This window comes from Notolepis coatsorum (genome assembly GCF_963971535.1).
Source record: "Notolepis coatsorum genome assembly, chromosome: 10".
Classification (NCBI taxonomy): Eukaryota; Metazoa; Chordata; class Actinopteri; order Aulopiformes; family Paralepididae; genus Notolepis; species Notolepis coatsorum.
The window spans coordinates 118,146,883-118,168,839 of record NC_140174.1 but is presented as its reverse complement, the minus strand read 5'-3'; the positions used below and the strand labels follow the sequence as shown (position 1 = coordinate 118,168,839).

Below are 21,957 nucleotides of genomic sequence, written 5' to 3'. Positions count from 1 at the left end.
TTTCACTGCAGTGAACGGGTTCCAAACGGTCCTGGTAGCGTGCTGTTAAACAACTAATGCTAATGCTACGTGCTAATGCTAATGCTACATGCTAACACTACTGCTACGCTGTTCTAATGTCTCCGCCGTGGGATGTTGCTGCTTTTCCCTCCTCTTGCCCGGTTCATCAATGAAGGTCAGTCGGTAGCTAATGTGGGGGTTTTGCTGAGTCCTATTTTACCCTTTTTACGGGTAAATGGGTTGTCAACAGGGTGTGCCATGACTAGGTAGGCCTAGCCAGGTAGCGTTAAACCTGTGCCCTGGCGGGGCTTTGAACAGGGTTTCCACCCGGAAGCCGATGCTTGAGGCTCGGCGGGTGGCAGTAGATCTATACTACTGCAGGACGGGACTTAGCGGCGGCCCGTGTTGTGGCTCAGCTGACTGTTTTCTGTCCATAGTAGCGTTGAACGCTATGCTATAGTAGTGTAGTGGGCTACTGTTTTGTTCTGTCTCTCCGCTACGAGAAATGTCTGTCTATGCTACAGCTTTCTCTCCTCTCAACCATTCCTGCTGACGGTCAATCGGTGTCTATTGGGGGAGTAGTGCGGGGGGGGGGCTTTGTTTACCTTTTGGGTAAATGGGCTAAGCTGGGGCTGGTGTGCTGTTGTGAATATTTTGAATGAATGCGGGACTGGTTTCTCTGGTCCGCCTCCCCTTAACGTTGTATATTATATGGGCTTGCTCATTCTACAGTATTTTGTGGTGTTAGTTATTTTATTCATTTAACCCCTTCATGGTGCACACCACAGTGGAGGTTGCTGTTTGCAACCACCAATGGTGCTCCGTGTTAACATCAGTCCTTTGCTTTTGACATATTGAAACAGTGCCCCGCCCGGCCGACGCCATGGGTGGGTCGGCCTGGCGAGTGGCTGGTGGGCTGCTAAAGCCTGTACCGCCACGGTATGGAATTGGCAGCGATTAGAACTGTGTTCGAATTTCTGTTTTTTCTATTAAAAAAATATGGTGTCTGGTGGCGGGGCCTTGAGGGCCAGCCGACGTCGACACATCGCGCGAGGTTGTTGACGTTATTAGCTTTGACCTAGCCGCAAGCTATAACCGCTCAGGGTTCCCCTCTCTGCAGGGGATTTTGGTCTTCTGCTGGAGCGCAGGCGGTATTGTCCTAGGCCCCACACCGCCTCACACCGCGCAGCCAGAAGAAGAGAGAGCACGGCCTCGTCAGCGGCGATGACGAGGCCCTCGACAGACGGCCATGTTTCCCCCGCCAGAGGTATCCTGGGCGTTGAACAGACAGGTGTCCACAAGGCCGACAGCCTTGGCGGCCGAGGGATCGGCCATGTTGGATGGGCTCGGCTTGAACAACAAGCCGTCGCCGTCCTGCCGCGAGCAGCCCGCTCTCCGATCACTCCCTCCCCCAACACCAGCGGAAAAGGGGGGCTCTGATTGTTTCCTTTGGCTGCGGACCGCATGCCTTCGTTGAAGCGCGGGCGGCCCCATTTTTCGCTTCTCATGGGGACAGGGGCTGACACCCAGTTGATGGCTGAGCCTGGGTCTGTCCGTGAGAATGTTGTGCTGTCAAGCGGCTCCCACACCATAGCTGTGTTGGTTGAGCCTGGTGTTACGTCTGTCAACTATAAGTGTTGTCAGCAGGGGGGCTCGAAACCTTTTGAGGCACACAGTGCAGGCTTTCCCGGCCTCGCCTTCGCCAGGCCAGGTATCATGTTGGTGCCTCCCACTCCTGAAAGATTGGCAGTGGTCTCGCAGGCACGCGTGATTTGGGTGGTAGTAATATCACTGCAGGGCTACGGTGTGTAGGAACCCATGGGGTCCTCACGCCTTGCATGTCCGGCTGCAGAACAACTCCTCAGCATGTTCTGGAGGGGTGTTCAGTGGGGGGGCTTTTGTCACCTAGATTGATGTCAGCTTCCCCCGTATCAAACCGGCCCTTTCTGTCGGGGTCCCCCCTTGGGTGCGATTGCCTCGTGGGTAGTGTCAGGTTCCGACCCGACTCCACGGAACGCTCTGCTCGCAAGGGTCCAGGGTTGGCTATGCACAGCGGGTGGGACCGGGCCAACTATCTACAGTTCCTGGCGGACCTGCACCACATGGCGGCGGGTGCATTGGGAGTGTCATCACATATGACTACGGCAGTACCATATGTCGAGGTGGATGGAGAGAACGCTGAGGCGGGGACTTGTGTTTACACAACCCCACCCGTTTTCGGGTTTGGTACAGACCCTATTGTCAGGGTCACCAGCAGTGACAGCTCTGGTCAACGAGATCCAATCTCTGTGGACGAAGCAAGCCATCGTTGTGGCGTTCTCCTCCCGGTGTTCTCTGGTACCTGAGAAATCGGGAGGGGGGGAATGTCAGACCCATGCTGGACCTGTCCCATGGGAAGGTTCAGCATTTTTTGGATCGTCTCCTACCTGTTGAACACTGTCAGGTGGGGGTCTGGTTCTCCTCCATAGACCTGTAGGATGCGTTTTCGCATCTCCGATCTTCCATCCTAGGGCTTACCTACGCTTCCTTTGCAGGGTTAGCGTATGAGTACCAGAGGCTGCCGTTCGGTTTTCTCTGGCTCCCCGCATCTTCACCAAGTGCGTGGAGGCCGCACTGGGGCCTCTGCGTCGTCAGGGGTTACGAAGTGTATTCTGCCCTGACGACGTTCTGGTCCTTCGCGGTCATGGTGGATCGTCGGGTCTCGTACCAGGCAGGTCCCTACCAGCCTGGGGTTTGCTGTAGACTGGAAGTAGAGTACTCCTCTTCCCAGTCAACGGTTGGAGTGCTATGGGCATCCCTCTCAGAGCATGTTGTCGACACGCTCGGGAGGTTCCGTCCTAGGACGGTTACGGCGCTGTCTCACGTCACGTTTTTCACCGAGTCCTCCCTCGCTGGTGACGCGTCGGGCCAACGCAGTAGGGGGCAGCTGGCAAACCATGCTGCCCGGTCTGCGCTACGTTCAATGTGTTGGTATTGAAAGCGGTTCCTTCTGGTCCTCAAGCGGTGTTGATCAGGACGGACAATACGACGTTAGTGTCGTATATCGACAGACAGGGAGGAGTACGCTCCCCCCGTCTGCACCAGGCGGTGGGCGGCTGGCTATGGGCGTCCTCCATCTGCGCGGCCTGAGGGCTCTCCACATCCCCGGCAGGGTGAATGTGGGTACAGGTGTACTGTCGCGGGTGGTCCTCATCCTGACGGGTGGGGATTACGTCCGGAAGTAGCCAGGCAGGTCTGGGACCGATGCCGTGCCGCCTGGGATTCTTCCCCATACATCTGTTAGGTCAGTTGTTGGGACGGGTACGTTGAGGGGCGCAGGTTCTCTATCCTGATGGTGATACCATCCGGAATGCGCATGCTCCCTCCACTGTTGCGCTTACGCGGGCATATGGCGTATGTTCCAAGTGTGGTGTAAGGCGGGGGGCCGGGACCCAGTCTCCTGCCCCCTGGATGCTGTCCTTAGTTACCTCCAGTCTCTCCTTGATAGACTGTCGGCTTCGACGGTGAGGGTATATGCAGCAGCTATATCCTCCTATCATGAGGGATTTGAGGGGGATGTCTTGTTCAGCCACCCTCTTGTGAAGCGTTTCCTGCTTGGCGCTCGACTCGTTAAGCCGGTGCAACGCTCTTTGGCTCCGAGTTGGGATCTTCAATTGGTCCTCAATTGGTCGGTTGTCCTTGGCCCCGTTTGAGCCTCTTGAGCAAGTGCTGTTGGAACAGCTGTCGTTCAATTCTTCTTTGTTATTTACTTGAATGGTTTGATCATTGATTGATGGAGTAATATGGGGTTCTGATAAACAGAAATTATTTGTTAAAATAACATAAGCTAACATATATTTTTACATCTATGCAAATGCATATGCAATATGTATAACTTGAATAAGTAATAAATACAGAAACAACATGTTTAACAATATGTAAATGAGTAGCTAAATTTATTTTACATTAACATTTATACAGTCTTTGGCCCTTTGAGGGCAACCATAATGCTGATGTGGCCCTCTGTGAAAATGAGTTTGACACCCCTGTTCTAGAAGGTATTTTTGGAAGAATCTATGAATGAAAAAGTATAACGTTCCTACATCCTGAACGATAGATAATCGATGTTGAATGGGCCATAGTAATGTCAATTTAGCAATACAATTAAAAAAGTTATAGCCCTGCAAAGAAGGTGAACATCTCCATAGGCTTAGAGTGGTGGCAGTGAGGCTACATTGATAGATATAACCGTGGCAGGGAATGTGTTAAGGGCTTTATTTGGGAGGAATCAGTGATTTCGTTCATGTCAACTCTACAGGCCTCCTTGGAATTAATTAATCATAATTTAAATAAATATGACAATATTTTATGATAAATATGATAAAAAATTACGTTTTATATTTAACACATCCTGCGCCAAAAACGTTGCACAACGTTCAAGTTCATGCTAATTCTGCCATTCCACGGCGTACAACGTTATTTTGATCATATTTCATTTTTTCGCCATGGTATTCATATTTCCCTCACGGAGCCTGGTCTGATGCTGTGTGAGCCGGCACAACTCTGCAACGCTTCAATACTGCCCCCTGGTGGATGATCGGCGAGTTGCCAAACCGGAAATGGCCGGTTGGATCTCGGTGCGTCTCCGAAATGCGTCCGGCCACTCGCTTATTGTTGCGGGACTGTATACATACGTCCCTGTGTAGCGATCGCTGCCATAACGCAATAATCTATACGATTTGGCTGTGTATTATGATTATACAAACCGGAAATGGATTTAGGCGATTGCTGTCAAATAAGTGGGATGTTTTTGCTCCAGTCTCATCGCCCAACGGTAAGAGGACGCTGACGATACTTTCATCCCGTTTGTTTATTATTATCCATGCAAACTGCTCCGATCAATATATCACCCATACTACATAAAGCATTTACCGACGATCACAGAATTTCACCCGCGCATGATCAGTCATAACGTTTAGGATCATGTACAGTTGAAATGTTTAATATAGCGTGTAACGCCAACAAATGGCATTTGATAATCTATATATGCGTTTATGCCTATATCTCACGTTCTAGGAATTACTGCAGAAAACGATAAAAACATATTTATATTCTAGACGGTATTTTCGTATGACCTGTGAATGAAAAAGTAAAACGTTCCTACATCCTGAACGATAATCGATGTTGAATGGGCCATAGTAATGTCAATTTAGCAATACAATTTAAAAAGTTATAGCCCTGCAAAGAAGGTAAACATCTCCATAGGCTTAGACTGGTGGCAGTGATCAAACATTGATGGATATAAGCGTGGCAGGGAATGTGTTAAAGTCATGCCTCAAAGACGCATTTGATGTCCGAAAATAAATAATAGCACTACACCAACACTGCAAATTACAGTGGATAAATAAATAAGAACTAAAGCTAATCGCGTGGATATATAGTGGAATAGACTGTATTCATATTCCATATTTATACCGTCTTGTTGCGCCCTGGCCACCTGTTCAGCACACACACACACACACACACACACACACACACACACACACACTGTATAGCCTACGTGTCTAATGAACAGTAGGCTTATATTATTCGAATTACTTGTTTCATTAGGATTTAGTAGATACTATATGCTCTGCTCTATACGTACAGTAAGTACAGTACACATCTTAAGGCCGCCACAGAGTCGGGCGTACTGTGAGCAGACCGGACTCTGTGGAGATGTAACGCTAAGATGTGTCCTGTACTGTACTGTAGTCGAACTGTAATGTAGAAATGACTACTTTGGCAGCGCAGTATCTGTGATCTAATAAAACAAGTCATTAGAATATTAATATAAGCCTACTGCGTTCATTCATTATGCACGTAGACTATACAGTACGTGTGTGTGTGTAGCACTCCGTAGCGCGCGATATCGATTTGCGAATCCAAATGATAATCTTTTATATAATCTCCCAAAATGAGATTCGATTAGATTCAAATGTATTAGTAAACAGAACAGGCAACAGACTCTATCGATGTTCAGTAGTAAACGGAACAGGCGGCCTGAACTTTTAGTTGTTGTGATGATCATGCATTTTACTTATTTTATACAGGATACAAATATGGAACGCTATTGCTAATAAGACGATGGAGGACGATTCAGAGTTTGGGTAAGTTCGCTCGTAATTTTATTTTCTATTATTATGCCTTGATTATTTTCATTGTTGTTCGAAATAAATTATTCATTCATAATGGAACAGCTGACGGGGACTGAAACTACTGAAGTGTTATTATTATGATACATACCCGGTATGCTGGCATTGCAAATTTGTTAAATACACATTTGTAATATCAAACTGTTCATCCTCGTCACTTGTATAATAATAATACTACTTTAAATGTATCCCAGTTGTAAGTACTTTAACTTTCATGTTTAGATGTGTACCACTACAGCGGTGATACAGTAACAATGTAAATACTGTTATAAAATAATTATATAATTATTATATACATTTCCTTTTTTTTATTATAATTTTTGTTTTTATACAGGGTATTAAAAGTACTGATTGACCGTTGCCAGACCTATTGTGCACAGATACAAACACTTCAGAAAGTAAGTAGTCCAGTGTTAACCCATTCTCTGCCACGCTTATATCCATCGCTGTTTGATCTCTGCCAGCACTGTAAGTCTATGGAGATGTTCACCTTCTTTGCAGGGCTATAACCTTTTAAATTGTATTGCTAAATTGACATTACTATGGCCCATTCAACATCGATTATCTATCGTTCAGGATGTAGGAACGTTTTACTTTTTCATTCACACATTCACACTGACTGCACTGCACTAGTCCGTACTGGATCTCTGCACTCTTCACTTTATATATATATATGTATTTTATTTATTGATTAATCCCCCACTGCACTGTTTCGTTTCTTGTCTGTGTTGGTGTTTGTTTACTGTGAAAAAAAAAGAAAGAAAATGCATACACTGTATTGCTGCATCAATTACCAATGTGTTTTACACAAATGGCTCAATAAAGGAATCTGAATCTGAATCTGAATACGAAAATACTGTCTAGAGTATAAATATGTTTTTATCGTTTTCTGCAGTATTTCCCAGAACGTGAGATATAGGCACAAATGCATTATATTAGATCATCAAATGCAGTTTGATACCGATCGACGCTATATTAAAAATTTCAACTGTACATGGTCCTAAACGTTATGACTGATCATGCGCGGGTGAACGGAGGGGGGGGGGGGGGGGGGGGGGTCGTTTATAATTCCGTGATAGTCGTTAGATGCTTTATGTAGTATGGGTGATATATTGATCAGAGCAGTTTGTATCGATAATGATAAACACTCACGCTGAAACTCACGGCATCCTCCTCTTAGCGTTGGGCGATGATACTGGAGCAAACAGATCCCAGTTATGTGATGGGGATCGAGGCGATCTATTTCCGGTTTGTATAATACGAATACACGCCCAAATCATGTTGTTTATTGAGTTATGGCAACGATCCATATCCATGGTGTGTGTATTGAGTCCCGCGACGATATAAGAGTGGCCGGACAGAATAGGGAGACGCACCGGGATCACAAGAGATCCACTTCCGGTTGCAACTCGCCGATCAGCCACCAGGTGGCAGTATTGAAGCGTTGCAGAGTTGTGCTGGCTCATACAGCATCAGACCAGCCTCCGTGATGGAAATATGAATACCATGGCGAAAATATTAAATATGATCAGAATAACGTCGTACGCCGTTATTGGCAGAATTCGCATGAACTTGAAACCCATCGTATGACGTTATTGGCGGGGAAAGGGTAAGTGTTAAAATGTGACAAAAACTAATATGCATTTTAGTTAAAAGACTAAGACTAAATCTAAACCAGCTGCCAAAATTAACACCGCAGTCTCTATCCTTACTGTCTTTTTACTATTATGTACCCTACTACTATGCTACTATACCTATACTACTACCTATCATGCTAATATGTCTATACTACTATGCTACTATACTTATACTAATACCTATGAATGAATGAATGAATGAATGAATGAATGAATGAATGAATGAAAACTTTATTTAACAGATTGCAGAATGGGTACAATACAGTACGGCTCAATACACACAATTGTTAAGGGGATGCAGACCTGAGAAAGACGTTTGTCTTGTTTACATCAGGGTCCCCCATTTTCAATTCATATAGACATTTATGACATACACAACATACATGACATTTATGGCATAGGGACATATAGGTATTTAGTACTGATACATTTGTGACATAAACGGTATTCAAATATGCAGTACTGTTACCCCTAGATCCTGACAGAGTATATACATATGATGGGGAGGGGACTGTACATTAGGAGGGGGTGGGTGGGTGGGAGAGAAATATACATACGGCGGGGAGGGAATATATACATGCGGTGGGGAGGAGACTGTCTATTAGGAGGTGGTGGGGGTTTTGGGCATTTACGGTGGCCAGTTTCGAATTGCAGCCTCCCGTAGGTGCTCTTTAAGAGCGGTTTTGAATGTGGCTAGGGATTCACATTCCTTTACAGCTTTGGGTAGGGCGTTCCACATTTGCGAAACGTGTTTAGTCCCTTGTTTGAGCCGAATCTGGGTTTAACATGATTTGTTGAGCTTCCTCTGGTGTAGTGGTTGTGGTATTCACTGACCTTTGGGAAGTATTTTGACATGTACATGGGTACCTTAGTCGTATAGTGTATCTTGTAGACCAGGCCCATTGCAAGTTGCTGTACTCTGTCGTCTACTCTAAGCCATCCTAGGTTGTCAAAGTGGGCAGGGGTGAGGTGGGTTCTGGGGGTAAGGTCAAGTAGTAGTCTGACCAGTTTGTTTTGTGATGTTTGTAATCTTGTTTTAAGCGCCTTTGAGGTGCTTTGGTACCATGAGGTGCACGCATAGGCGTAGTACCCTTGAATGAGTGCTCCTGCCAGAGTCTTCAGGGTATTCTTGTTTACCAGAGAGGAGATCCGGTACAAGAATCTAGTTCGTTGGTTGACTTTTTTTATTACATTGGATGCCATTTTGTCACAGGAAAGATTTGCCTCTAAGATGGAACCCAGGTAGGTAATTTCGTCTTTCCTTGTGACAATATTGTCACCCACTGTAACTGAGAAGCCGTCGGTCTTGCTGAGTTTGTTATTTGAGCCGAAGAGAATGGACTCTGTTTTGCCCATGTGTAATGATAGTTTGTTATCAGCGAGCCATCATGCTAGCCACCATAGCTATCATGCTAATATGTCTATACTACTATGCTACTATACCTATACTACTAGTACCTATCATGCTAATATGTCTATGCTACTATACTTATACTACTACCTATCTTGCTAATATGTCTATACTACTATGCTACTATACTTATACTACTACCTATCATGCTAATGTGTCTATACTACTATGCTAATATACTTACACTACTACCTATCATGCTAATGTCTATACTAATATTCCTTTACTACTACCTATCATGCTAATGTATCTATACTATTATGCTAATATACTTACACTACTACCTATCATGCTAATATGTCTATACTACTATACTACTACCTATCATGCTAATATGTCTATACTACTATACTACTACCTATCATGCTAATATTTCTATACTACTGTGCACTCAAAACACACTGTAAACACTCAAGTTCAACACTATTTGATGAACAATCTTACTGACCCTTAGCTGCCAGAGTTGTACCCTTCCTGCTGACTTGTTGTACACAACTTGTAAGTAGTGTAACTAAAATATACAGTACGTCACACCCCGCGCCTCTCCCTGCCGTCTGCAAGTGGCTAATCTTGAGTTTCCGACCCCCCAGTAAGCTAACCATGGATAAATCCAAAAAAGGAAAGTCTGAGGAAAATAGAGGGTTTAATTCAGCGTGGACAGATTAATTTGCTTTCACGACTAACGATGCAGGTTTACCTGTATGCCTGATAATGTGGTGCGAAATTTGCGAACAACGAAACATTTTCTTTTTATTTTATAGATTTTCCACAAATAAGGGAAGGACTCAAATAGAGCTGCATAGTTCATGGTTTTATTTCAAAGTAGGTCTACAGATGCCAATGTTTTTCTCCTTTTCTGTGTTTTATTTTAAAGTAGGTCTACACATTGAACTGTGTGTGTATCGAGCAGAATAGACTGTCATGAGCAGGAGACTACTGTCTGATACGGCTTGCCTTAAAATTTGCATTTGTGGTGTCAGGCAACAGGAGACTGAGCAGGGGAGATTGTCAGCTGTAATACTGTCTGATATGGCTTGCCTTAAAATGTGCATTGTGGTGTCAGGCAGAAGAGAAGACTGTCATGTTTTGAACTATGGATACCGAACAAAGGTTTGGGACGGCTTTGAACTGTTGAAACAGTAATTCAGAACAGTTTTACCATTGTACGACATTGAACTGTTGAACAGTAATCCAGAACTATTTTATTGCACTGTCGAGCTGGAGCATATGTGTGTAGGGTTTTAGTAAATAGGTATTAGGGGTATATCCTGTATAAGGCATTTGTATAATTGTTAATTTCGTTGGATATACACTGTATACGGTAAAATATTATTATAGACTTTTTTTTTGTCTTGTTTCTGTACTTGCATGTAATTTCAGCCACCTTGACTGTTAGTTTCACTATGCATTGTGTGTTGAGTACTGACTTTTAATAATTTCTGTTTTGCAATAATAAAAAAAAAAAAAAATCTTTTTTATATCTATTCTATTCTACAATTTTATTGCACTGCACTATTGCACTATTTTACTCTATCTATTTTATCTTGCTCCTTTTATTATTGTCTATTTTATCTTGCTCCTTTTATTATTGTCTATTTAAAACTGAATCAAACCATAAACAAGGTGGCCTGTTGGGATGTTAGATCCTAATGTGAAAAACTGTGATTTTATATGTCTGCACTTTATGTGCTCATTTTATGCCTGTCTTTTTTCTGTTGTGAAGCACTTTGAGCTGCAGTTTCTGTATGAAAGGTGCTATACAAATAAAGTGTATTATTATTATTATTATTACACATGGTAGTCTTTTTTCAAAGTGGACTACTTTTTATTTGATAAATGTTCCACAAATAAGGGAAGGACTCAAATATACCTGAATAGTTCAGGGTCAAAGTCGGTCTACAGACACCAGTGTTTTGTCTCCTCTTCTGTGTTTTATTAAAAAATAGGTCTACACAGCCAGTATATTTTCTCCTCTTCATAAGAGTTTGAGGTTTTCCTTTGTTATAACAGGTAAAAACAGCAATAAAAAGTCAAAAAATTTCTTTTTGTTGCTTTATAATTCCATTAATGCAACAAACTGTGTGCTATAAGTATAAAGTATAATAAATCGCAAATTACTTTGGGTATGCAATTGTCAGGCGTTTTATGCTAAATGTGGGGTCTGCTTGGGGATATATAAAACGTTATACACTGTGTTATCTTCATTTTAAGGGTAAATAGGTTGTGCGGCTCCCTGAGCATTTAATTTTGTGGGAGGGGGGAAAGTAAAGGTTGCTGACCCCTGAGCTAAATGATGACACTTAAATTACATTTCTGTTTTTTTCTTCTTTAAATTATCTTGTGTACCCAAAATACTTAATTTTTGTACTTAAATATTTATTTATTTATTTAAAATAAGGCTACAGTTAATTCATTGTTGTTTACTACTACTGTTTCCTATAACCCTCTTTTTATCCACAGGAATCCAGAGCACTTGAGGATAAAATCACAGCGGTGCAGAAGGGGAGGCTCGGTACGTCCCCACCACCACCATCTTAACCCCTTCACTGCAACAACACACAGAATGTTAACCCTTTCACTGCCACACTACAGAAGGTTAACCCTTTAGTGTGATAGTAAAGGGTTAACCTTCTGTAGTGTGGCAGTGAAAGGGTTAACCATTTGTCGTGTGGCAGTGAAAGGGTTAACCTTCTGTGTATTGTCGCAGTGAAAGGGTTAACCATTTGGTAGTGTGGCAGTGAAAGTGTGTTAAAGGGGCACTTCGCCAAACGATATATATATTTGTGACATAATCGCACGTATATCCCCAAGGCTCTAAAGTGTTCTGCACACATTGATTTTGTTATTGAGAGTTAACGAGTTTGAATATGGCCCCCGGGGATGATCAGAGGGACACAGAATCCTAGTGCTGTGTTGATGATCAGAGGGACACGAGGATTGCAATAGGGAATGCTATTTTCTCCCATCTTCATCGTGTCATTGAGCTGTAATTAACACGACACGACAAGGAGTCAGTGTCCTCTGATGACATCACCGGTGGCCATGTTGTTCAAACTCTGTTAACTTTCATCAGTGGAGGCCTTGTGAACACACGCCTAGTCCAGGGAACACAATAAACTTTTTGACTTACCAGCCATTTGGCTGGTAGATTTTAAAAACGACCAGCCAGGCAGATTTTTTTACCAGCCAAAAATTATAAATAGCTTTTTAGTATATCGCCATGTGTTATTATTACTATATAATACTCTCATATGCTATTTTCAATTAATATCATAAACAACATAAGGAATATTAGCATAATTTTGAGTGGACTGAAGGAATGAGTCGGCGTTAATAGTTTTAAATGCAAATAATTTATTGAAACATAGAAGTGGGGTCGGGAGGGACACACACACACTGTTTCAACGCACCACCCCCGCATAATATTGTAGTCTAGTCTGTCTTCAAACTTCCACTCCTCTCGAAACTTTTTTATATTTGAATATCAACATTATCTGTCCATCCTCAGTAATCCTCAGTTTACTATAATATACTCCTGTCCTGACTAGTGACTTCATCGTCTTTCCAAACGCACGCGCACACACAGAGAAAGAGAGAGTGCCCCCCCCCCCCCCCATTTCCCTTTCCTCAGTCCCCACTGTCTGCTGTTCTCCATGGCTCTGCCTCTGATCAGGATTAGCTTGTTAGCTTACGCTAACGTAACGTTCATTTCGGGCGATGTGGGCATAAAGGAATGGCGACGATGCAACGTATGTTAGATGCATTTGACCCGTTGTGAGGAAAAAAAATAAAAACACAGACTTATTTTGGCTCGCAAAACAGGCGCACTGCTGTGTAGCCCTGCTCCTCTGCTTTAATGCGAGCAGAAGCACGGACTGGGCGGATATGACTTGTCGAGTTGCCACGGGTTCTTTCAAAATAAGAGTATCATATGAACCGAACGTTGCTAGCTGACGGAGCCATAGATATTATGACTGGAGCTGCGCTTGGGGCGGAAATGAGACCCGCACAGGACTTTCAAAATAAGAGTATCGATATGAACTACACCCTGAACAATACATATAGGACTTTGAATGGGCCCTAATAATGGCAATCTAGCAATATGATTTAAAAAGTTATAGCCCTGCAAAGAAGGGGAACTTATCCATGTTAAATATAGCTGGCAATCCAGTCATTTTCCGGATTTCTGGCCGGCACCCAAAGTGTTAAAAAGGAATGTCTGAAAAGGAATGCAGGGCTTTCCCCAGCATTCTAACTAGTCCTACTCATATTAAAACCCTTTCACTGCCAGGGCGGTTAGGTGGCGTAGCGGAGATTGCGTTTGTCACCAACCCCGGAGCTGCCAGGCTGGAATATGTTGTTTCTTTACACATATGTTGGATTATGAATATGTCTTTATAGCTATGCTGCCAGGCTGGTCCGCGACCCTCCGTGCTGCGATCACCAGCGGGAAGAATATGCTCACGCGAGCGGCATCGCTGAGCTCTGGTGACGGTCTTATTGGGGCTTATGCCGAGAAGCAGTAACACAACATTGCAACTGTTGTGTTACTGCTTTCTGACCGAATTAGTCATTCATTTGTAGCTATCAGGCCAACCCCGGAAATCAAATCCGTTGCGGAAGTGGTACACGCGTACCGAATAGTTCGAAGCTTCATTCATAACGTTGACATTCAAATTCTAAATCAACATTCAAAATGTTCTTTGTTTAAATAAATGTTTTATGTGTGTATTCATTTCGTTTAAACTAGGGATGTTCGATATTGGCTTTTTTACTGATATCCGATATACCGATATTGTCCAACTCTTAATTTCCGATACCGATATCAACCGATACCGATATATGCGGGGTTTCCCCCCCCAAAAACACAACATTATGCATACTTTTCACAATAAATAAAATAAGAATGTGTTCTTACTTGCTTGATAAAGGTTAAATAAATGTAAAAAAAATAATAATAATAATTTGAAAACCGATACCGATCATTTCAGATATTACATTTTAATACCAATATCGGTAGGCCGATAATATCGGACATCCCTAGTTTAAACCAATGGGGTTTTTCTTCACAGTTGCAGATAAAGATTAGGCTACACTAATATTATAGTATTATACTATTATAGTATATGACTTGTCATAAAAATTCAAATAAAACATTTATCATAAATGATAGGTAGCCTATTATCTGCATCCGCTTGGCACTCGGCGCTCCATCAAGACGTCACCATCACTTTCGTACCAACCGTGCCCTTATTGGATTATTTATGTTGACGAAACTGACAAGTTATATTCATCAAAGAAAGTTGATTTAATAAAAAAAAAAAAACTCATAATAAAAAAATATTATTACGTCATAAAATATGACGACAGACATTCGAAGCTTCATTCGAAAACGTCAATAGAAGCTTGGAATGAAAAAAAATAATAAAAAAACAGCCCTAATTCTAACCCTTCCAGAAGCTGTGTTGTCTGGTCTTGAACTTTCCATAACTGTGTCTCCATAAATCCATTTAGTTAGATCCAGCAGTGAATGTATCTTGTGATTATTATAAATATTTCAACGACAACAACAACTATTAGCCGTTAGCTATTTCCTGGTTGGGCTGGGTGGCGCAGTGGACATTGCTCTCGTCACCAACGCAAGAGACACCGGTATCGAATCCGGCTGTCAGCGTTGCCTCCGGCTTGGGCCGGCCGTTATACTGACTCATTTGACAGAGTCAGCGGGAGGGAAGACGGTGGGTGGTAGTCTGGTCGTTGTAAACAGCGACTCCTACAGGTCGGTCAGGGTGCCTGCACAGCAAAGACAGGAAAATGGCGGGGGCAGTGTGAGCCTCGTTACTCCTCGCCAAGGAGAGTCCGCGCTGGCAGGTGAAAAGAAGTGACTGGCTGCCTCCACATGTATCGGAGGGGACATGTGATGGGCTTCTATCCTCCCTACGACCGGCCAGTGGGGAGCACATGCGAGCAACGATCAAGACAGGGGAGGGGAGAATTGGCACGGCTAAATTGGGATGGGAGAAAAATAGAAAAAGGAGGAGAAAAAAGTGGATCAAAAAGCTATTTCCTGGTTGATTCCGGACATTTACATTTACATTTAGTCATTTAGCTGACGCTTTTATCCAAAGCGACTTACAAGTTCTGTGCGACAAGACAGCAAGAAGGGTATAACTCTATCAGCTGAGTAACAATGTTCATCAAAGTGTTGCGTGTTACAGTGTAGGTTAGTTTATTAGGACAAGTGCATGACATTAAGGTTAGTCGGGGTTCGTTTTTTTTTTTTTTTTTTTTTATCATTTCAGATAATGGTTGAAGAAGTGAGTCTTTAGTCGACGGCGAAAGATTGGACGGGATTCGGCTGTCCTAACTGGGATGGGTAGTTCATTCCACCATTGTGGGGCAAGGACTGAGAATAGGCGGCTTCTCTTTGATGACCCTCCAGGAGCTTGGATAGGAGTAGATCTGAGGCGGCCAGAAGATGCAGAGCGTAGGGGTCTTGAGGGTGTGTAGTTAGAGACCATTGACCGGAGGTAGGCGGGAGCGGTTCCCTTTGCCGCACGGTATGCTAGGTCGAGGGCCTTGAAGCGGATACGTGCAGCAATGGGGAGCCAGTGCAGGTCCCTAAGAAGTGGGGTGACATGGGCCGACTTCGGTAGGTTTGAGATCAGGCGGGCCGCTGCGTTTTGAATGAGTTGAAGAGGCTTGGTGGCAGTGGCCGGGAGGCCAGCTAGCAGTGCGTTGCAGTAGTCAAGGCGGGAGATGACTGTTGATTGGACGAGGAGTTGGGTGGCTTCTTTTGTCAGGAAGGGGCGTATCCTTCTGACGTTGCTCAGGAGGAATCTGCAGGTTCTGGTTGTCGCTGCGATGTGAGCAGAGAAGTTCAGCTGGTCGTCGAGGACAACACCAAGGTTCTTGGCGGTCGGCGACGCGGTCACAGCTGCATTCTCGACTGTGATGGAGAGGTCGGTCAGAGGGGAGGATTTGGCCGGCAGGTGGAGCAATTCTGTTTTGCTTAGGTTCAGTTTGAGGTGGTTGGTCGTCATCCAGGCGGAGATGTCGGACAGACAGGCCGAGATCCGCTCAGAGACGTGGATATCTGAGGGAGGGAAGGAGAGGAAGAGTTGAGTATCATCGGCATAACAATGATATGAGAAGCCATGAGACGTGATAATGTTACCCAGTGATTTAGTGTAGAGGGAGAAGAGAAGTGACATGATGATGTCACACGAATGCCAGGCTGCTCAGCCAATAGACGATTTGTTTTATTAGTGTGAACGTACACTTTTATCCAGTGCTTTTGTAATGGGTACACTTAGGCCTGCCACGATAACACATTTTGCTGGGCGATTAATTGCCCCCGAAAATATCGCGATAAGCCATATTATTGCGACCGGTTAGTGCATTTTTTTTTGAGAAATTTATTTCCCCAAACTTTTATTTTGAAGCCCACCGCTCCGTCTTTTCCGGTGTTTTAGACTTTTATTTTGAAGCCCACCGCCCGGACCGGAAGTATTGTTGTGATTATCCTAGCAGAACCTATGAGCCGACAACTTGTCTCGTCCGGTTCTGTGTACACTTTTATCCAGTGCTTTTGTAATGGGTACACTACACGTAAAGGGCGCAGTGATATCCCATGATATAGCTGTCACGTCTCTCCTGTCCGTCATGCAGCATGTTCAGACACACTCGAGAGGGAGACTGCCGGGGCTTTTTCTTTTATAAATATATATATTTTCTTTTATTCACACAATTCGAATATACATTTTTTCAATATCAATATTTTTTTTTGACAATTAGATTATTAATTAGAATATAGACTATTCGTTGACTAGCCCTAATGCCCGGGAGGAGGCGGGAATCGAACCCGGGAACCTTCCGACTGAGCCACTGTCTCTCCGCGTGCCCCATTATCCCTACACTGCCGATCAGCACCTCCTGGTGGTCCCTAGGTCCAGGCTGAAAACAAGGGGTGATCGAGCCTTCGAGGTGACGGCACCAAGGCTCTGGAACGCTCTCCCCCTGGACCTGCGAACTGCCCCCTCTGAAAACTCTTTTAAAAAAACAACTAAAAACACATATGTTCAGACAGGCCTTTGGTCATACATAGGCACTCTTTCTTGTCCTCACTGTTCCTATAGTTTTGTTTTTTAATTAGTGACTGATGATTTTATCTAAATTCTTTTATTCTACTATTTTATCTGGTTTCAGTTTTTTAACTGCGGTCTGTTGTTGTTGTCATTTATTTCAGATTTTTGTTTTTGTTTTTATATACTAAGCTGTAGTGTAAAGCACCCTGTGCATTCATGCTGTGAAGGGTGCTATATAAATTAAAGTCATTCATTCATTCATTATGACGTCAACACACGTGTCTATTCACTATTGAACGTGTCACCAATGTGTGTCCCCCCCCCCCCCCGCTGCAGAGCTGAAGCGGCTCACCCACGAGAAGATGAAGGAGATGGACGAGCTGATGACCAAGCAGCCCCCGCACATGGAGCAGTACAGGAGCACCCTGCAGAAGGGCCAGTCCAACCTGCAGAAGTACCGGAGGATGGTCACTGTGCTGCAGCACATTCTGCAGGTACAGGTCCAAAACAAGGAAACCACACAGAACACACTACTCTTATCATTCATTCATTCATTCATTCAAACCTTTATTTATTCTCGAAAAGACAATTGAGGTCACCCTCATTTTCAATATCGTCAAGACTTTACAGACATTTCCAATGCACACATTTCTACAATATAACAATAATAAATATTAATAACTAGGGATGTTCGATATTGGCTTTTTTTACCGATATACCGATATTGTCCAAGTCTTAATTTCCGATACCGATATCAACCGATACTGATATATGCGGGGTTTCCCCCCCAAAAAACACAACATTATGCATACTTTTCACAATAAATAAAATAAGAATGTGTTCTTACTTGCTTGCCTGGGTAAATAAAGGTTAAAAAACAAAAGTAATTTTTTTCTTTTTTGAAAACCGATACCGATATTTTCCAATATTACATTTTAATGCCAATATCGGCCGATAATATCGGACATCCCTATTAATAACTATAACTATCTATATAGTACTTTTCACACATGGACCGCAGTCCAGAGTGCCCCACAGCAACCACGTGCTTCTGTCCTCTCACCAGGCCCTCTGTCCTCTCACCAGGCCCTCTGTCCTCTCACCAGGCCCTCTGTCCTCTCACCAGGCCCTCTGTCCTCTCACCAGGCCCTCTGTCGTCTCACCAGGCCCTCTGTCCTCTCACCCTTCTGTCCTCTCGCCCTTCTGTCCTCTCACCCTTCTGTCCTCTCACCCTTCTGTCCTCTCACCAGGCCCTCTGTCCTCTCGCCAGGCCCTCTGTCCTCTCGCCAGGCCCTCTGTCCTCTCGCCAGGCCCTCTGTCCTCTCACCCTTCTGTCCTCTCACCAGGCCCTCTGTCCTCTCGCCAGGCCCTTCTGTCCTCTCACCAGGCCCTCTGTCCTCTCACCAGGCCCTCTGTCCTCTCACCAGGCCCTTCTGTCCTCTCACCAGGCCCTCTGTCCTCTCACCAGGCCTTCTGTCCTCTCACCAGGCCCTCTGTCCTCTCACCAGACCCTTCTGTCCTCTCACCAGGCCCTCTGTCCTCTCGCCAGGCCCTCTGTCCTCTCACCAGGCCCTCTGTCCTCTCGCCAGGCCCTCTGTCCTCTCACCAGGCCCTCTGTCCTCTCACCAGGCCCTCTGTCCTCTCACCAGGCCCTCTGTCCTCTCGCCAGGCCCTCTGTCCTCTCACCAGGCCCTCTGTCCTCTCACCAGGCCCTCTGTCCTCTCACCAGGCCCTCTGTCCTCTCACCAGGCCCTTTTGTCTTTGTAAAGAATTTGTTCTAAATTGACCTGCCTGGTCAAATAAAGATTAAAGGAAAGATTTATTAACCCCTTCAGACCTACAACGCCTGGTAATAATGCGTTATATAGCCTGTATATACACACAAATGTGTTTCCCGGTTTCAATGGGTTAAATAGATCAATACATTTTAGTCACTAAATGACAAAAATTTCTCTGAAGATAAGTCTTAGAAAATATTTTAGGTTAGGGTCTGCTTCAAGGCCCTCGACCTGGCATATCGTGCAGCGAAGGGAACCGCTCCCGCTTACCTCCGGTCAATGGTCTCTAACTACACACCCTCTTTTTTTTCTTTTTTTTTTTATCTACTTTTTCTCCCCATTTCTCCCTTCCCCAATTTCTTATTGTCCAATTCTACCCTCCCCTGTCTCGAACGTTGGTAGGCCAAGCCGGCTGCAATGTGGACGAAGCCTTGCATCACGTGTCCCCTCCGGTACATGAGGAGGCAGCCGTCGCATCTTTTCACCTGCACAGCGCGATCTCTCAGCGGCGAGGGTCTGCGTGGGAGGGACACGCCACCCCGTCGCTTCCTGATTCTACTGCGCAGGCACACCAACCGACCTGTAGGAGTCGCTGTCAACAACGTCCGATCCCCACCAACCAGCTTCCCACCCCTTAATACTGCCAATTGTATTAGTATGAACGACCAGCCAAGCTGGTAGCAACGCCGAGAGCTGGGCTCGAACCCAGCATCTCCTGTGTTGGTGGCGAGCACCTTGCCCACTGCGCCACCTAGCCGCCCCTAACTACACACCCTCAAGACCCCTACGATCTGCATCTTCGGGCCGCCTCAGACCCACTCCTATGCGAGCTCCGGGAGGGTCATCAAGGAGAAGCCGCCTATTCTCAGTCCTTGCCCCACAATGGTGGAACAAACTTCCCACCACAGTTAGGACAGCCGAAACCCGACCAATCTTTCGCTGTCGACTAAAGACGCACTTCTTCAACCACTATCTGAAATAATAAAAAATATATATAATAAAATAATAATAATCTAACCCTAACTAACCTTACTGTCATGCACTTGTCCTAATAAACTAACCTACACTGTAACACTCAACACTTTGATGAACATTGTTACTCAGCTGATAGAGTTGTTCCCTTCCTGCTGACCTGTTGTACAGAACTTGTAAGTCGCTTTGGATAAAAGCGTCAGCTAAATGACTAAATGTATGGATGTGAGGTCTCCACTGAGGTTAAAGGTGCTGTGAGTGGTATATTTTCCTTTGTTAAAATAAGTGTTAAATAGCTCCAGTCCCTCCGCTCTGCAGTAAACAGAAAATAAATGTTCTGGTATCCCGTTCCAACTTTATCTAATCAGGAGAGAGAGTCCTAGATATTTTTACTTATTCCAAGAGATTTTGCCAACCCAGATTTTCTTACTGCACTGGAAGATTATTTGGCTTGACTATTTGCTTAAAACTAGTTTTTATTTCTTAATTTTGTCAGTCCATTTTTACAGTGTGGAGTTCCCTCTCCTGATTTGGATAAAGTGGGAACAGGATACCAGGACATGTATTTAGTGTTTACTGCAGAGTGGAGGGACTGGGAGACCCATGTTACTGACCAGACACTCTGTATCAGTGATGTCTGTTTACTGCAGAGTGGAGGGACTGGGAGACCCATGTTACTGACCAGACACTCTGTATCAGTGATGTCTGTTTACTGCAGAGTGGAGGGACTGGGAGACCCATGTTACTGACCAGACACTCTGTATCAGTGATGGCTGTTTACTGCAGAGCAGGAGGGACTGGGAGACCCATGTTACTGACCAGACACTCTGTATCAGTGATGGCTGTTTACTGCAGAGTGGAGGGACTGGGAGACTCATGTTACTGACCAGACACTCTGTATCAGTGATGGCTGTTTACTGCAGAGTGGAGGGACAGGGAGACCCATGTTACTGACCAGACACTGTATCAGTGATGTCTGTTTACTGCAGAGTGGAGGGACTGGGAGACTCATGTTACTGACCAGACACTCTGTATCAGCTGTTGTTGGAATGAAGAGCTATTATTTTAACAGGAAAATACCACTTACAGCCTTTTTAAGGTTTATGTTGTCGTCAAGTTTATATTGCCTGTTAACCTTTTTTTTCTTCCCACCAGGGCATCCTTTTGGCCTGCAAAGTGAACTGGCTGGATCCTTCAGTTGCAGCCATCGCCATGACTCTAGAGGAGCTTCCCATCCTCGACTAGAAAGGGGAGGAGCTTCCCATCCTCGACTAGAAAGGGGAGGAGCTTCCCATCCTCTACTAGAAAGGGGAGTGGCTTCCCATCCTCTACTAGAAAGGGGAGTGGCTTCCCATCCTCGACTAGAAATGGGAGGGGATTCCTGTCCTCGACTAGAGAGGAAAGGACCAACACACGTCGTGCCAAGTGTGGACACTTTCAGTTCTGCCGACCGACATGGGATCAGCCGTCTCCTCGTTTATGACCTGCCATTTAAAACATTTTTCTTTTTATAATACCGGATTTATTCTGTTACCTTGGATGTCAGAATCATCGGCAATTTACTGTTTGATGTATATTTATAATTTGAATACTGCCTTCAATAGAACTGGCACCAAAGTCTGGTGCCAAGCAGAGCATAGAGCGTGTGTGTGTTCTGACGTGACGACCCTTCCTTCTTTTATAGTTTCCTTGTCTGCTCCATCTTCATGTAGTTGTGAATAATTGAGCAAATCATAAATAGTCTGGAGGTAATATAATTATGATTAGTTTCCTTGTGTTTTCTCTTTTGTATTGCGCTGTTTTAGTTGTGTTTTTTCAACAAACTTTTGAAGCCACCCTCCCCTGAAAAGCCTTTTGCCTTTGCCTAACTGACCTTTCTGATTAAATGAATTAAACAGA

The 21,957-nt window shown here is 44.4% G+C and overlaps 1 protein-coding gene across 1 annotated transcript in view; it reads left to right on the top strand.

The window, feature by feature from the left end:
• cenph (centromere protein H) overlaps window positions 1-21,957 on the top strand; it is a 51,364-nt gene extending 29,407 nt beyond the window's left edge. The window contains exons 6-10 of the mRNA XM_084323415.1: window positions 6,072-6,128; window positions 6,508-6,571; window positions 11,682-11,733; window positions 17,645-17,802; window positions 21,214-21,957. Coding sequence (XP_084179541.1) covers window positions 6,072-6,128; window positions 6,508-6,571; window positions 11,682-11,733; window positions 17,645-17,802; window positions 21,214-21,303 — 421 coding nt within the window. The 3' untranslated portion in view covers window positions 21,304-21,957. The remainder of the gene's footprint in view (window positions 1-6,071; window positions 6,129-6,507; window positions 6,572-11,681; window positions 11,734-17,644; window positions 17,803-21,213) is intronic.